At 41.8% G+C, this 17271-nt stretch overlaps 1 protein-coding gene across 5 annotated transcripts in view; it reads right to left on the bottom strand.

Annotated features, from left to right (window-relative positions):
• Positions 1-17271, bottom strand: part of RGS6 (regulator of G protein signaling 6) — a gene marked incomplete at its 3' end in the record, with an annotated part of 267826 nt that overhangs the window by 64271 nt on the left and 186284 nt on the right. For all 5 annotated transcript variants that reach the window (XM_082316771.1, XM_082316772.1, XM_082316773.1 and 2 more), the window contains exons 3-6: positions 7808-7858; positions 6313-6419; positions 3399-3450; positions 599-663 (exon numbers count right to left, since the gene is read on the bottom strand). In XM_082316771.1, coding sequence (XP_082172897.1) covers positions 599-663; positions 3399-3450; positions 6313-6419; positions 7808-7858 — 275 coding nt within the window. The remainder of the gene's footprint in view (positions 1-598; positions 664-3398; positions 3451-6312; positions 6420-7807; positions 7859-17271) is intronic.

Genomic DNA, 17271 nt, shown 5'->3' with positions numbered 1-17271 from the left:
TTCTGGCGTTCAAAGAAACTCACACAGCCTTGCCCCTCCTGCCTCCATCTTCCCACATCTCTCCACCCAAACCCTGCACAGTCTGAAGCCAAGGTTGGGGATATTTTTTTGAATAATCATTTCATAGCAGAAAATACACCCTGAATAAGCTTGAGTGATAGTTTTTATATGCCATATTGAAAACAGTCCACATTAATATCTGAAAACTTTCCTTTTAAGGTCCATAACTAGATGGGTCATCAGCAATTTAATTGCCCAATAATGCACCTGAAAGCCATTATTTTGATGTGTTAATATCTGCTATATAAACCAGGAACTGTTAACTGGAAAGAGGAAACCAATGTAAACTTCTGTGTAATTTCCCCAATCTTGGAAGGTTGGCTATACAGCAGATGCTTTAATTTGAGATGTTGCAAAGCCAGGGACATTCCCTAGCCACATTCCTGATGTGGTCCCCAGATCAATCTCCACACAATTCTGACAACTGAAAAAAAGACACAGTAAAGGCTGACCCCAAAGCACAAAACGGCAGCATTCAATTGGCCTGCAAAGCTCTCCCCGCACCCCCAGCTTTAAACTCTAGCAGCAGTGTACCTACGGCTTCATAATCCGCCAGCTCCAGCCTAGCTTTGTTCTGCATGGTCCGTTTGCAAAGATAGATGGCTAAAGGGAGAAACAGAATGGAAAATAATTACAAACAGATTATTAGTACTGGATCCTAAAAAAGAAAAAAGTGGTCCGTGTGCTGTTCGTTCTCATCAGACTGCAACATGAGGCAAAGAGTGAGAGGGCTGAATACCCAGCTGACATTACACACTAGTAATCTCAGAGGCCTTAAACATCTGGGACATCTCATTTAAAAGTGCTGAGAGTAGATGCCAGGACCTAACAAGATGTTTGAGAAAGGCACAATTGCTTCTGGGGCTGGTAAAAGATTTAGCATTAGCAACCTGTTCCCCTCAGCGCTTTGGGAATATGCCTGCCAAAGTGAGCAGCCCTGCACTTCTTTTCCCCCTTTGTTTAAAAAAAAAAAAAAAAAATCAGGATATTGAAATGAAAAGAGAAATATGGGCCAGATCTTAAAGTTATGATCTGAGCATTTTTTCATATGCTTCATCCACTTATTCTACACATTTCAAATGGTTAAGAAAAGCCTTCTCACATTTCACCATAGGCAGACACTGCAGAAACTGATGTGGTTTGGAATTCTGAGGGTCACAATGAGCCCAGTGCACAACACCAAACCAGTCCCAGGCTGTCTTCTGGGAAAGCCTCAGCTGGACTGCTAGCTCACCCCATTTCCATTACAGGCTTAAACACGAGGTCCCCAACACACCTTGGGTATACAGTCAGGTCTGAACTACATAAGAGAGGTCCAGTGCTCTCATTTTGGGGTGGATCTAGATGTGAATTTTATAGCTTCCTTATGTTTTGCCCTCTCTCATGCTGCAGGACGAGGTACTTATTGTCCAACAGCGTACCAAACTGGAGTGGGGCAGAAGGCAAAGCATCATCTGCATAAAACTGCAAAAATCTTTTTGAGAAAATTTCAGCTTTTCTTTGAAAACCTTTTGGTTTCCTGATAAATACAACCTTCTGACACTTTCATAGATGTTTTCCATTGGAAACCTAATCTTCTATTTAAAAATACATGTAAAAAACAATGCTACTCATGTAATTCTATTCTATGCTATTCCTATAATTGTAACCTTCATATAATGAGCCAATATTATGCACGGTAACCAGAGCTGATCAGTTCACGTATATTTATATTTATAAATCTGAAGAGCAGTTTCATCTGTAAGCCATTTACACCAAATAAAGTAAGAGTCAGTCATCTCACAGTACTTCTTCACGCTAGGCAGCGACCTGCCATTAGCAAGTTAGTTCCTGTCCTGTGAGTGGATCCATGCAAATAGAAAAAAGTATGAAGAGCTGCTGGGATTTCAGTTTTATTTGGGTCTACTGCTAGTTTGGGATTAATTCCTGGGAAGACTCCATCTGTACAGACCTCCGATATGCAAAGACTGATTATAAGCATATGTTAGAGATTTCTGGGACAGATGAAAATCTGTCACTACAGGGCTCAGAGCTAATGCAGTTGCAGCTTGTCCAGCTGTGGGTCAGCTCATACAAGGCTTTATTTTGAGGTGTACTGTTCCACTCAATGCCCTTGCAGCACAATAATCTGACTGCGAAACCAGTTATTTATCAGATACTACAGGAAAAAGCAGAACTTCCCTCTTCGGATTGTTATTCTGATATTTACAGAATACATATTTGGCACAGTTCAGACAGTTATATATGGTGACTGTAAAATCTGGAAATTATTTTGCATACAGTGAACGGCATCATGTTTTCTCCTAAGCAGTTCCCTCACTGGGATAAACACGTAAGTCTGTGCTAGCTCCCCTGCAGATGAGAGCTGCAAACGAACTATCACGACAGACAACATTGCAGGCTACTTCTCCACCCCAGCAAATGATTTCCAGAATCCATAATGATAAGTAATTATTGCCCAGGAAAGAAAAAAAAAAAAACCACTTGATTATTCAGGGAGGAGTTCTAAACTCATCTTAGATTGTGAGATATTTCAGAAGAAGCACTTCCAGAAGGTCCTGTTTTATGAGCACACACATGGATTCACTTCCTCTTCCAATGCCACACCAGGATGCAACAATTGATTTTATCCTTTAACTGTGAAAGAAGGGCAGTTCTGGAAGAGACAGCAACATTGCATGCAGACAGCTAAAGATAACAACACTGACATATTTTCTTTATGTATTATCACTGTCTGCAGGCACTCACATGTTTAATGCACCATGTTGCAGTTTATTAGCTCATAAACCATGCTCAGTCTTCCCTTTTTTACCAGCTACCAGCTGGTAATCTTAAAAAAATGGGAAAAATAAGTCTGATGTCATATATCAGAGAACTTTAACTATGGGTTTCCATCAGTTATATACTGGTTTATTGATCAGCCACATGAGTGCCCAGATGAGGTAACTTTTCATTGATCAACATATCAGATTCAACTACAGATCACAGTATGTTCACCCGCAAAAGCAATACTGGTATTATTTAAGATTCCCAAGGAGCAGTATTCTGCTTGTCATAAATCCTGCCGAAATGAACAAAGCTATGGAAGAATGAAGGTAACGGTAGGTAAAACCCTGGCCCCACTGAACTCGATGGCTACAGCTCTGTGGGCTTGAGACGCCCTGGGATTTCACTTCATGTATTTGAGACGGGCACAAATCTGCCTCTGATGCTGCAGTCTGACAAGAAACTCTGCTGATGAAGGGTTTAGATGGCCAACAGTAATTATTTTAAAGACAATTTTTTCCATCACAAACTTTCTGTGCTAACTTCCGACAAAGAAATAATTATACTCTCACCGTAATCTGTGTTTTCTGGTTCCCAGCAGTTTGAAGGCCAAAAGTACGGCGCCTAAGAAACAACATATGCATTTTTGTAATTTAAGAGAGGAAAAACAATTCAGATGCAGAAAAACATTAGAAGTACAAAAAGAAGAATCACAAAGTCTATGGCCTCAGGTGAAACACTGCCACAGATCTCAGTAAAAGTGAAGAAGCTTCTCCAGGAAGATATCACCTTTAAGATTCCTCACTGCAGGCAAATAGAGATGCTGTAATACAAGCATCTCCTGAGGATGATGTCCAGTATCCTGATGACATTTTAGACACTGTTGCCATCTCATCTGAATGTGGACCTCTTCCCCTCTGTCCCCAGAACCTCCTCTTTCCCCAGGAATTCACAGGCACCCTGAATCTTTTTTTGTGTCTCTTTTTTTTTTTTTTTTTTAAAGGAGCACGAAAAACCTCATGGCCTTTTATATATGCTACACACCGCTTGCTTTTTTGGGGCAGCTACCAGTGTGGTTGTCAGCCTACAAAACAATTTACTTTTTAAATATAACAGATGGCAGAGGTCAAAACTCAGCTGATTAGAGTAATTTTGAAAGCAGAAGTCCTGCTAAGCTTACTGCTTTTGTTTTCTGTCCAGGTCTGCATATAGCAGTTGCTACATTAATTACAAGATATTACTGCATGTAGCTGTATTTCAGTTTTAACATGAAAACTGAATGAATGAAACATGAATAACATTCTTTAACATGGCTGAAAAATAAAGTCCCTGTGATCACACGAACTACAGAACACTGTTTCGCATTACTGATGTAATGCCACAAATAAGCATAGGACATTACACACACAAAGACTATTCCTGCACCAAAGTACAGTGAGAAAACATGCAGGGATCAAACAATACAGGGTTCAATGCTCCTCACTGACACATATCTTATGAACTTCACAAGACGATGAGCTACTGTTAAAGGAGGGACTGATGCTGAGGTAGAAAGTGGCAAAAAGAGAGTAATGGAAAAGAAAAAACAATTCTATCAGGTTATTTTTGCAGAAAACAGCTGAGGAGAACTGTTGCAGGAAATGACAACAAGCAAAGAATAAGCAAAAGTTGTAGGGAAAGATAAGGGAAAGAAAAGAAAAGCCAATAAGCAGTCAAGACAACTTGATGATGTGGTTTACACAGGCTTAAAATAAGGAAAAAAAATTAAATTATACTCTGCTTTTGAAATGTAGCTCCTGAAAGCTGCACAGGACAAATTCTTATGGTGTCATTCTTTTAAAAAAAGAAAAATACAAGTAAATGGGCAATCAGTATTACCCCTGCTTCTGTCAAGTCTTGCATGACGGGAGGAGCAGGACTTTCAGCAAAGCAAGGGAACTGTTATGAAAAATCTTCGTCTGAATGATGCCAGGTAACCAGAAGGTGGGGTGAGATAAGGGGAGGTCTGTGATCTCCTGGGCTTCTTTGTTCACTCTGCCATTGGTCTTGTGTGATAACACAATGCCACATTAGCAGTAGGACAGTGAGCATGAGCAGCAGCAACATCAAATGCAAAGAGGAGAACAGGCTTTTCACATAAAAACTAAATAAGAGAAAACAAATGTAAAGGAGGAACAGAAGGTTGAACAGAAGAGAGGTCACAGGAAAGATTAGGGACCTGGCTGGGATCATGTAACAGAAAACCACAAATTCAGCCAGCAGGATTAGGCAGTAGGACTCCAGGTTTGAACTTATTGCTTCTTTTAAAGTTATACGATCTGTCCAAAAGGGGTTGTCGCAGCACAAGCACTCAGTTATCTAGGAGGCTGACATCAGCAGTTTTTGGAAAGGGCATCGAACTCAAACGCAGGATGCTTTAAAAATTCAACATATCGGGAGGCACAGGGACACTGAGGGATAGAGATGTCCCAGCTTAGGTGACTTCCAAGGTTAAACATCCCCTGTAAAAGAGCAAAAGCCTGAAGCTTGCCCCCTCCCACAGCAATCTGTAACGAACAGAGGATAAAAATTTGAATTTTCTGCTGTGCCAGAGCTTGAATGTCCAACTCCAAAGTTTGCCCTGGTCCATTTTGCACAGGCCTTCGGCTGGGGCTGCACGGCTAGAAGGCGCGTCCCCTGGGTGGTGGATAGGGGATCCCTCTCTGGAGGGTGCACCGGATAAAATTGAAGAAGGTGCCGTGAACCAACGCATCCTAAGGGAAGGCCACCCTGACAGAAAAAACACTGGCCGTCCAAGTCATGGGGGTTGGGCAGGAGGCCAACTACCTCCTCCCGGGAGGAAAAAAAAAAAAAGAAAAAAAAAAAAAAAAGTTGCAGAAACAACGAGCATCAACTTCAGCTTTCAAAAAAAAAAAAACCGAAATGGTGGAGATGGAGAAAATCAGTAATGAAGTGAGGAGGAGGAGATGGAACTGGATCGGTCATGTCTTGAGGAAAAAAACAACAGAAGACTGCGCTGTGGCCCCTGGGACTCCAGAGCACGCAGCCGCAGACCGATCGAAGTGGAAGAACGATGTTCGCGCCTTGTGTGCCTCCTGGCACTGAGAGAATTCAGATCAGATTTTGCACAGGAGGGTGGCTACTCAATTGTGTGCCAGGGTTAGAACCTGTAAGTCATTTTCTTTCTCCTGGTTTAGTTCAACTCTAAGTACAACAGTGTTGAAATCACATATCAGAAATAATCACAGGACATATCAGTTCATTTATGTAAAAACTGTGGGTCAGAAAGCAGAAAAGAGTGATTTGGGATTCTAAACCCGATCTTTCTGAAGGGACTTCATAATCTCCCAAGGCCTCTACCAAGATAGCCTCAATTCCTGGCTTCATAGACCTAATGGGTGCTTAGGGATAAAGAGCGGGTGATTTCAGCAGTATTATTGCAGGGACAGTAGAAGAGGCTACAAGGAAGGCAGAGGGCTCACCAACCTGAAAACGATAGAATGTCCCATCATCTTTCAGGGTAAGGACATGGTCTGAGATTGGAAAGACATAACCCTGTGCAGCAATAAGACTTCCCAAGTGTATTGCTTCCCCTGTGGAAGAGAGAAAACAGCAAGGATGTGTCAGGAAAACGTGCACTGCACACTCTGCTTTCAGCAGCAGCCCTGGCGATGACTCACGTGAAGACCTGGTGCACACATGCCTCTCTGTACCCACGCTGCACTCTTACGCATTCCAGCCAAACCGTGCAAAGCAGGAGAGCAGAAATCAGCTTTACAATACAGATGAAACACTGCTCAAATGTTTAACCTGCAGGTTTTATGTTTACAAAATGTCACACACCAGTTCAGCTCTAGAGTCTGAAATTCAATTCAAAGCACATTATCCACCACAGGTGACAGCTGAGAAGCAGCCTGTTCCATCAGTGAACCCCACTTGCCTCTATCAAATCTGACAAACACCTGCAACCCCAGGTTATTAGCAGCATGTTTATTCATAAAGACAAATCCTGACACTGTAGCATTACCATTTGTCAGAGGAAATGGTGCTGAGGTAAAGGGGAGCGCATATCCCACAACTGCCAGGGCAACCTTCACCACCGCAGAGGTACATCTGCACAGATTTTCAACCAATGTCAGCTGTCAAAAGCTGCATCAGCTTTCTCAGAGTTGCAAAATACACATCAGCTGCTCATGCGCCCCCAGGCAGATAATAATGCTACTGTCTGCAGCTGAAATTCAGATTTGGGACTTGACTGGACTCATGAGAAGGGATGTGTGTATAGTGATGCCCTAGGTGAGACAACACTGCCTCTATCTCTGCTTTTACATGGTGACAGTAGGCAGCAGAAACAAACTGGGAGGTGATATGCTGGATTTTTGCCTTTCCAGAAAAGGAAAAGAAACTTCTGGACCTGCAGGTCTTTTCTTCCTCTTTTCCCAATAGTTCTTAACTGTGCCAAAACGATTTTGGTTTCTATGAATAGTGAACTATTTGGACTGGGCCCATACACTGATCACTGTTTACAGCTGATTATCCATTCATCTGTCTGCTGTGATAAATTAGCGGCCATCATCTGATCCCATAATGGTGTCTGTGTCATCCCTGGCCGGTATGTCCTGTCAGTCACAGCTACCTTTGTCCACATCATGAAAACCTGTCACTGCCTTTGCCTGCTTAACCACACGCATCCACCAACTTCCTTTATAAGTCTGGGAACAACCTTGAAATCAATCAGGCTTTTTTAGGTAGCGACAATTTCACAGACAGGCTAAGACTCTTACAAAGTGCTTTCTGTGTGTTGCAGTGTAAGGCATTAGACTTAATTAAGATGTTGATTCTTATCTCTTTCCCTCCTCCTTCCCTCCAATGCTTAAATCAGCCTTGTTGTTCTACTGGTATTTTAGACTGCAGCAAAATAGTACTGTCTAATGGCACACACAGTACAGATGGAGTTCCTCCCCAGCTGTGGTCATCTTACCTGGATCCTCAATGCTGAGGTTCTTCATAAGCCACTGTACAATATCAGCACCTTAAAAAAAAAAAAAAAAAAAAAAAAAAAAAAAAAAAGTGAAGAAAGCATTAAACACTGAGACCACAGGGTTTTAGAGCCCTAGAGAGAGATAACATTGAGATAGATACAATAGAACTGACATAAATTTTATTCCATTTTCCTTTTTATCTCCACTGAGGTTTCGGAATGTTTTTCCTTCTTGTGCCATGCTGTAATTATATAGTTATTGACAGGTACCGAGTCCCAGGAAGTATTCTGTGTGATAGGAGCCTTGACATACTTTAAGTCAGACATTACTCTAATGGTTCCATGTGACTTGTTCTCTCCCAATTGCTTCTCTCTCACCTCAGCATACAGGCAGTTACGTTTCTGCGACCACTAGCTAGCAAGGAGATGAAGGAGCATTTACTGGCACCTTGCATCTGTTACGTCAAATGCAATAATCTAAAAGCACATAACTGAGTTATCAGTCAAAAAAAGACAGAGGAAAGTTTCACTTATGTCAAAGACAAGCAATGTCTTGGAGAAGGAAGTGGAATTCAGTGTGCCTGTAACCGAGCCACTGTTGAGCTGTCACCTGCTAGTGATCACACCAGCAGTGTGGTGGCCAGGAGCAAAGAAGTGAGTCTTTAAGGCCCATCAGGTAGTTTATTAGGTTTTCAGGGCCCATCAAGTAGTACAGAGCTTGTTGCTATCTTATAAACAGCGTAAAGATCTCTAGGATTGACCCTCTGCACGTATACAAACTCTCTGTTGCTGCATGGAAATCACAGAAGTGGAAAACTTGGTGCTGTTCAGTAGAATCTAAGGCCTTTTATTAAAATACAACATGACAGGGCAGCAAAATTTAGTTAAACCCCATGCTCAGAAAGTTAAGCTTAAAATGAAACATTATGGTGTGTACAAGTCAGCTAACATGACTTGTCCAAAGTCATTCAGCAAAGGCACTTGGAGGCAATTTAGCAAGCCCATGCCAAGTTATGGCAGCTTGCAGCACAACCTCATGATGCCATGTCTGGATGCAGACAGAACACCAAGCCCTTCTGAGCATACGATTTGTTGAGAAATATTTGCATTCACATACTGTAGGCTAATAGACCCGGTAACAGTGCTATGCTTTGTGATACATCAGTTGAAGATAGCATACAAAAAGGAACTGATCAACTGTATTGTTCAGGCTTACTGAACAAACCCCAAAGGATCTTATTTGCATGGAGCACTTCTGACATGGTGAGCACTTCAAGAAACAGCATAACCCACACGATGCCTGTTCCAGAAAAGGTCTGAAGAACATTTTGTTTTCCACAGGCCCAGAACATCCCCTCAAGAAACCGTAAATACAACGAGGGCCAGGAGTCACAAGTATGATGTGCCACAGAGAGACAACAGGCACTGCTAGCGTCCCAGGTCCCTGCAATATCTTCAGTTCTGAGTGACTCTCCCATGCAGGTGAAATTCTTGCTAGAAATGTGGGCTCTACCCCACACAGAAGGGGACAGCAGCTCCCACTCCCCCCGACAACGCAAGTTGACCCACGACTCTCCAAGGAGCACCAGTAAACCATCTTCAGTCAGGCTTCAGTGGCAAGCACGAATATGGACCTGACCTCTTTCTTCCCCCGCCCAAGGGGAGTCAAACAACTTACTTATCCTCCACAAGCAATCAGCAGAGCTCCTGAAGATCAGGGAAGCATCTGCCTTTGCTTAAATACTGGGGAAACAGATGTAACCAACAAGCACCAGCTGGGCATTGGTCTCAATCTGCCTTCTAGGTATCAACGAACCAGATACTAAAGGACTGATCTCACAAGCTTGTATTCTCAGCTCTACAGTCACTCTCCATACCTCCCCAACTCCACCTAAGAGTTGGGAGGTATGGTATTAAGTTGTCACTGTCCTATTTGGAGTGTTATTCCAGACACCACCACCCCCTTTTTTTTTAATAGATAGAACTCTTTTTGTAACTTCCCAGCCTAAGTTTATTCATATGCAATTTATGTGCATTTGATATCATATTATCATTTAATGGAAAGAATTATTCTTCTTCCTTGATAGTTCCTCCTGAATGTTTCTACAGAGGGCTGACACATTGCCTCCCTACCTCCATTTCACTAAACCAACCAAACTCTTTTAATTTCCTCTTAAGATGGCCTCTCCCTCTACTTTACCATTCAGCAGCTCTTCAAATTTAAATTCCATTTCTTTGCACTGGGGTCACCAGAACTGCAGGCAGTGCCTTGCAGAACATCTAACCAATGCCTCTGGCAATGGTGCCAGCACTTTCTTGTCTCTACTGAAACCAGCTTGCCATGTGCATCCTAAAGTCACATCATTTTTTTGTGAATAGTAAATTTATTCAGAAAAAGATGTCTGAGGGGTCCAAAACTACCTGGCTAGATGAGAACACACCTAGTGAACAGTGCTAGCTGAATAACATATGGGCAAAATGTTCAGAGCCAGTAACTGTTGTTTTGACAAGTTTGTTAATAAAATATTCTATTTTATAAACACGGATGTTTCCTTTTGCCTTTTACAAAACAAAAATATCCTAAAGACAGAACAAAACATTTGAGGTTAGAAAACCATTTCAAGAAGACTCAAACTGAAGTGCTTCTGTATTGTTAGAAAAAAACCAAAACCTCACAAAATGCTGTTTTTGTTCAAGCTAAACCAGAATCTTTCTTGTTTTTTCTGTTCATCCTGCAAACTAAAAAGTCCACTGTTTTTCCTGATGTTGGTCTCAGATTACAGGCTTGCAGTGATCTCTTAGGCATCTTATTGCTAAGTGACATGACAGCTGATTTCTGAACATCATCTAGAGTAGTGCATTGCTTTGCTCAAGGGAGGTGAAGAGCATTCTGCATGATCACTTTCCAGATATACAGGAATACTTAATGCAGGATTAAGTCCCACTCCATTTTTACATAGAACAATCATGTCCCCAGCTCTACGCCTCTTTTGAGGAATCTATTCAGTTTTCATCAAACTACAATGAAAAATTCAAGTAATGCTGAAAGCTGGTTCCCCAGTCTTTCTTTCCCCTCTTATTAAGATTAAAAGAGAAAGGTTTAAAGGGACAAGTAATCTGAAGGCACTGACTCAACCAGAACTCCTGCGATCAGCCATTCTGGAATACAAGCAGCACTTGAGATCAGGGATTTTAATTTGTCTCTGTTAAAAACATGAAGTCATTCCTGAATGTTGCCAAGAGCCTGGAAGATTTTATAGCTGTTCTCCAGTTGTCCTGAGGCAGACAGATTATCTTTCTGCTGAGTTTGCTGAACCATTATTTATCACCTGCCAAGACTGATTACTCACCCTCGGGACAATGACAAGTCTTTCCTTCCTCTGTTAATTACTGTCATCATTAATAGCCATGTCACTAATTAATATTCAATCATAATGAAAACTCTTTACTGCCATCTCCCACAACACCTTCAATTTTTAGGGTTACCCTCACACATTGGCTTTGCCTCTGCTTGCGGCTATTTCCATCACTGCAAGCTACTTTCACTCACCTAGAAATACTACTAATGCCCTTCCTCAAATGAGAAAATTCAGATTTATCCTTATAAGACATGGTGAAGACTTGAGTGAATCCTTTATGAGACTCTCCTCTGTCAGACCAAGACACAGATTCCTTTATCAGGAAGTTTTCCAGAAAACTTCATCTTAACCTCTCCTGTAGGTTAAGCCCAACGGACAGTCCTCACGTAACTCACCTTCCCCAAAAGATTTTTTCTGGCTGATTTTCAGATTCCACATTTCACAAGCTCTTTCAGAGGGCACCCGAGGGAAACCCTTGACCCTGACACATTTCCACTAGACACTAACAGGGCATTTGAGATCTTCTGAAAACAAATAGTTGGGCATGTTTTCATAACAGAAAGTGTTGCTGGATCCAGGTAGAGGAATGGCTCCCCTCTCCTCTATGCTTCTCTCCATACATCTACATTTTCTCCGAGTCAGTATGCTCAGTTCAAGGGTAGTCAACAGCCTGTGAACATCTATTTCCTCCTCACCTATAATGAAATATATCTTTTTGCTTTAGGCTCTTCTTTGAAGCTGAAGTAGATTAAGTTGCTTAATACCAACAGAATAGCTGTATTTATATGTGCAGATTCACAATGACCATTTATCCAGCTACCTGGTTTAGAGACAGACTAGCAGTTTTATATTTCTTGCTATTTTCTCCGTTTTCTGTTCGGCCTCAGTGATCCCATAATAGTAGCTAGTGTTCTCAGAAGGCCATTGCCTGTCAACATGACAAATGAGTGACCAGCCATGGAAAGATAAATTAAAAAAAAAGTTCACAAGGTGTGAGGCCATCGGCAAGATGCAGTTAATGAGGTGAGTCACCACCACTGTATTTGATACCTTTTCTACTCAACCTAAGTTGTTCTACCTTTTCCAGAAAATCCAGGACTTACATGGAAAATGTAGAGCCATCTATAATCAGATTCGTCCATCTTTCACACGCTGTGTGAAATGGCAAAGGCAGACAGAACGACGTACTCTGCTCCAGCAATTTCTAAAGATCTGCTCCCTGGAGTGGAGACTGTGCTGCTGGTTCTGGGCAAAGGAGCCAGGACCACTGGGGTCTGCTTGTCGTCCTGTGGACTGGGCATGTCCCTGACAAGGCACACATATGTACAGACACATATATGTACATAAAAAAAAAATACAAGAGTATTTCTGAAACTGCAGCAAACGTGCATCTTTGCGTTTCTTTTTAGGCCTGATAAGACAACTGCATTTTTTGCTCAGTGTCCTAAGATGGCAGAGCTGGCAAGCACTGATGAGTGGAGCTCCACAGTGATTTGGCAGGGGATGTCTCGTGCTACCCAGGTGCGGCATCAGTGACCAAGGACTAAAGTCTGTCCTTTCTCATGGGAGTTGCTAAGCTGAGCCCTGATCACTGGATGCCATCCAGCAACTACAGCCGATAAAAGTGGGATGCTTTGGGTCTCAGATTGCTCACAGCCTGCCATTGCACTGACAAATACTAACACTGAAGAAAGTAAGGTCTTAAAAAAAATTAAAAAATACTGTCTGATCATGTTATGGAAGAATTTGTCATATACACATGTCTTCAGGATGAGACATAAGATTGTTTGGTTATTTCCTGTCTTTGTCTAGCATTAGTGTAACCCTAATATTCTCTGAACATATTTTAATGATTTAAAAAAATATATTAAATGCTTTTGCATAGCAGGGTTTGGGTTTTTTTTTTTTTATTTTACAAAAGGAATATGAAAAATGTGAAATGTTCAGCTCCTTCCTAGACCTTACCTGCACACTCCATGACACACTCTATGGGCAAACAAGCTACGTGCCTAGCCTCTGTTGTCAGTCACCTCCAAACTCAAGGTCCAGACAGTCTTTTGATGCAAGGCAAAAATACGTTCTCTTTCCTGTCACTTTGTTCTTGAAAACAAATGAACTCATTTTAGCACAAAATTTTCCAAACAATTTGCTCCTGAACTCGACCAATCTTTAAATACTTCTATCAGAAAAACAAGATTGGAAAAAAAAAATCACAAGCAGTCAAAATGACATAAGAATACATGCATAGGTGTATGAGCAGCCACTCAAGCTGCTTTCTACCCTGCCAATCACAGCAATCATGCTATTAAATGGAAAGAATGTGCTTTGGTCCCTCCCCAAACAGCACTGGTTCCTTGGTAAATCTAGGCCAAAAAGGTTAATTAATTATCCACACTTTTACCACTAGGCTTGCAAAAACAAACAAATGAACATCACCCATGATAAAGGGCAAAATGATTTAATACAAAATTTCTGAAGACCTCCAGCAGTCCGTGCTATTATTTTTCTTACACAGAAGCACCCCTCTGCCCCCAACTCCCACAGTGATTTCAGCTAGGTTGAAAGTACAGACTCCTGCTAATAGCAGGTTTGTAATGCAAAGCACCAATTTTTATGGTAGGGAAAAAAAAATAGAAAGAAGTATCTAGGTCCCTCCCTAGTATTGTGTTACAAATATTGGGGAAACACTTTATAGAATTTGCCTACAATAAGCACATAAATAAATACCAATGCCAACTAAAAAAAAAAAAAATCTGAGAAAATGTGGTAATTGCAGTTCTTCTCCATCAGCATGTGGTAATTGCACCACTCAGTGTCAGCAAGGAACATCATCAAAGCTACAACAGCTTAGAGCTTCTAGCAATAGCAATTTTCCTTTACATTATATCCACTTTAAATCTTGTTTGGGAATTATTAACAATCATTAGCAGCAGGAGTGTTACCCCTTTTTGATCAAAGCAGCCAAAGTTTCTAAGGAGCCTTATTGTTCATTGTAACTTTTGAGTGCTTGCATTTGCACTTTACTTTTCTTGTAATAAAAAATTTGAAAATATAATACTCTGTGTGAAGTAAGAATGATGCTTGGTAGGAAGGTGGAAAGCAGTACACGGAGCTAAGTTGCGTGTGAACATTTCAGGATGACAAAACAACAAAAACGACAGAATATTTGTAAATTTAAAGGGTTCAAAATCTCTCATCCTCTGCCTTTTTCTGACAACAGCGTGGGTTATTTATCACAGTGTTTGGGCTGATAGGACATTCCAACCATTTCTTCATCCCTCCTCTGTCTCCTTTACTAAGTGTTATCTACAGAAGGCTGTTCAGCATGTTTGCTCATTTATACCAAATGTCGCTATTTCAGAGATGAGTCCCATATAAATACTAATTGCTGGGTTTTGTATGTTGCTTTTGAACTTAGGAAGCATGCTGTACCTCTGTTGCATGAGTGTCCATATCTGTGTAAACAAAACCATATGGGAATCTGATCATAGATTTATCAAAAGCCTATTAAAATTAACAACTCTGACACGTTCTTGTCCCTGACACCAGGCCCTGAAGCAAAATTAACAGCAAATCTATTAATAAATTCTTTCACAAAAGGGAGTAATGACCCAGACCCGCAGCTGCACTGCAAGGTGTTGACAGACACTTGTGGTGTTGGGAGAGTGACAGAAGATAACCTTCCACGGAGAGAGAAAATGCCACGGGCTCCTGGAGCCATGGTGGGGAAAGAAGATGAGCAGCTGAGGGAATGAGCTCAGGGAATGAGACCAGGCGGAGGGCAACACACCAGAGTCGCAGAGCTGCTTGTGTGCAGGAATTGAAGGGGAATTTCTAGCAAGTGAGTGCTAACACACTTTGAAATAGCTTACGAAGTAATGGGCTGCAAATTCACAATTTAACCATCAGCACTGCAGTGCAAATTTGATCTTTGTCTCCAATGTGTATTTTACAGGTAACACACACACACACAATCTCTCCTGCCTGCATTTTAAATATAGACAGATATGAAACATGAAAGACGGAGATTTGGATTTGCAAAATCCAAATTCCTTGTGTACTTTCACCCTGTTAATAGCTCCTTCTTCTGAACTGCTATTTGCAGGGACTTCTGCCTTCTCATCAAATTGGCCAGCCTACCGAAGTGCATGTACCTTCTACAATACAGACCTGTAGAGGGAGATTTTCACTAGGCAGGAATCAATAAATGATCAGACATGACAACGCAGAGCTCTGTGGGGGCTAATTTACCCAGGTAACAAAGATAAATTAGATTGTAAGATCTCGGAGATATCACGGCCAGTCTGCTTTCGTTACAATGCTGCCCATCTAAAAACAGTTCAGGTAGCTTTACAAGGCATGAAAGCAAGTAGCAGAAGACATACCCAAAGACAGGCTTCTGGCTTGCAATACCCTCCCATCAACAACACTTAAAAGCAGGCAGCCAGCGCTGAGGAGCAGAAGGATGCCACTAGCTGAGAGCCCTGGCTTTAAAATGATTGCTCTACAGTGGTATTAGTAAAGCTGAGTTACCAAACCTCTTAATAGACACGCAGTTAATCCCAGTGAAAGAGGTCTGCCAGCACAGCTTAAACCAGGTCCTCAACTGGAAAAAAAGTGGTACCAGCAAAAGGTCTTTTTCCAGTTGACCTGCACCGATATAAAGTGTTTGGTGGTATGCCAGCCTCAGCCTTGTTCTCACTCTGCTTCAGCAGCGCTGTGTCCCATCGGCATCGGCCCAGCCCTCGCACCCGATGCTCAGGGCCTTTGACTGCTTAGACACTGGCATTTGCTCACACTGAGAGACGCCAAGCAGTGGTCTTACCACAGGAGCAGCCACAATGATTTATTTGCACTAAACTTTCCTCACCTGCCTTGGAAAACCTGAGCTGCTATCAGGTCTGTGCTACGTACAGACAGGCCTGGCATCGATAAGCATGCTGATACACCCAAACACACACACGCACCCTCCAGAACTCAGAATATACCGTAACCCCAGTGCAATCCCCCCTGCTGTTGCGTCGTTTGACTAGAATTTGACCTGCTCTAAATTAGAGACATACTGTGTGACCTGTGCCCAAATCTTGTTCTCTCCTCAAATGCAACCCCAAACAAACTGCTATTACTACAAGTACGGGAGGAAACTGCAACCCCAAAAAATTAACAACTCCACACTTTGCGTCTTTCAAACCTGTACCCGTTCCTCCTGTAACACCCACAGAAGACAAACACATTGCCTTGAGAACCATTATAAAAGTATACAAGAGGCAGGAAAATTGCACCTTGCAGTCCCAGCCTCCCAGCAGCAATAGTAACAGCATTTTGTTGTAGCATCAGAAGTTACCTCCTTTTACAAATCACTAAGAACTGCAGATGTCTCAAGATGTACCTTTACACTTACAATTGATCATAAATTTACAGTTGCTTTTCAGGCTGCTCTGCCTTTGCATTACTCAGACTACTGAAGTGGCTCATATAGCTTAGCAGTTTGGCTCTCTGCCATATAGTAGTGTTTAGACACTGTTCCTCACGCTGTCAAAATGATTCAGCAACAAAACAGCCAAGGAAGCAACTCCGAGCACTGCTGGAATTGGGGCTTTTGAAGATTCCTGTGTCAGATCTTGTTAGGGCTGAAACATTTTTACTGCTATGCAATTCATGCACACAGTCTTTAAATCAAAGGCAATCTTCTTGTCATTTCAATCATATATTGGCATTTTTAATAGCAAATGTTCTTCTCCAGGGAGGAGGAAGATCGATACAACATAGAAGCGACTGGTGTATTTCAGCATGTGACTATCAGGTCACTTCATACCGTGTCCTCATTCACAAAGCCAGTTTCAAAGGCTGTCACATCAAGGCCCTCCTTGCCCTCACCAGTGTTATAACAGTTTCCCAGCAAAGGTGTAAATGTCACCGACTGGTGCAAGACAGTAAAGTGCTCTGAAAGCTGCAGCATTTTAACAATTTTTGCACAATATTTACTTACTAGGAGATCTGACCCTGTAGTCCTCACCCACGCCGGGTTCCTATGAATGTCCACAGTAATTCTGTTTGCAGAAGCACTCAAATTTTAAACCTCCTAAAGAGCCCTGGCCACAACAG

Source organism: Platalea leucorodia (genome assembly GCF_965183815.1).
Source record: "Platalea leucorodia genome assembly, chromosome: 7".
Taxonomy (NCBI): domain Eukaryota; kingdom Metazoa; phylum Chordata; class Aves; order Pelecaniformes; family Threskiornithidae; genus Platalea; species Platalea leucorodia.
This window is presented reverse-complemented; position numbering and strand designations above follow the sequence as displayed.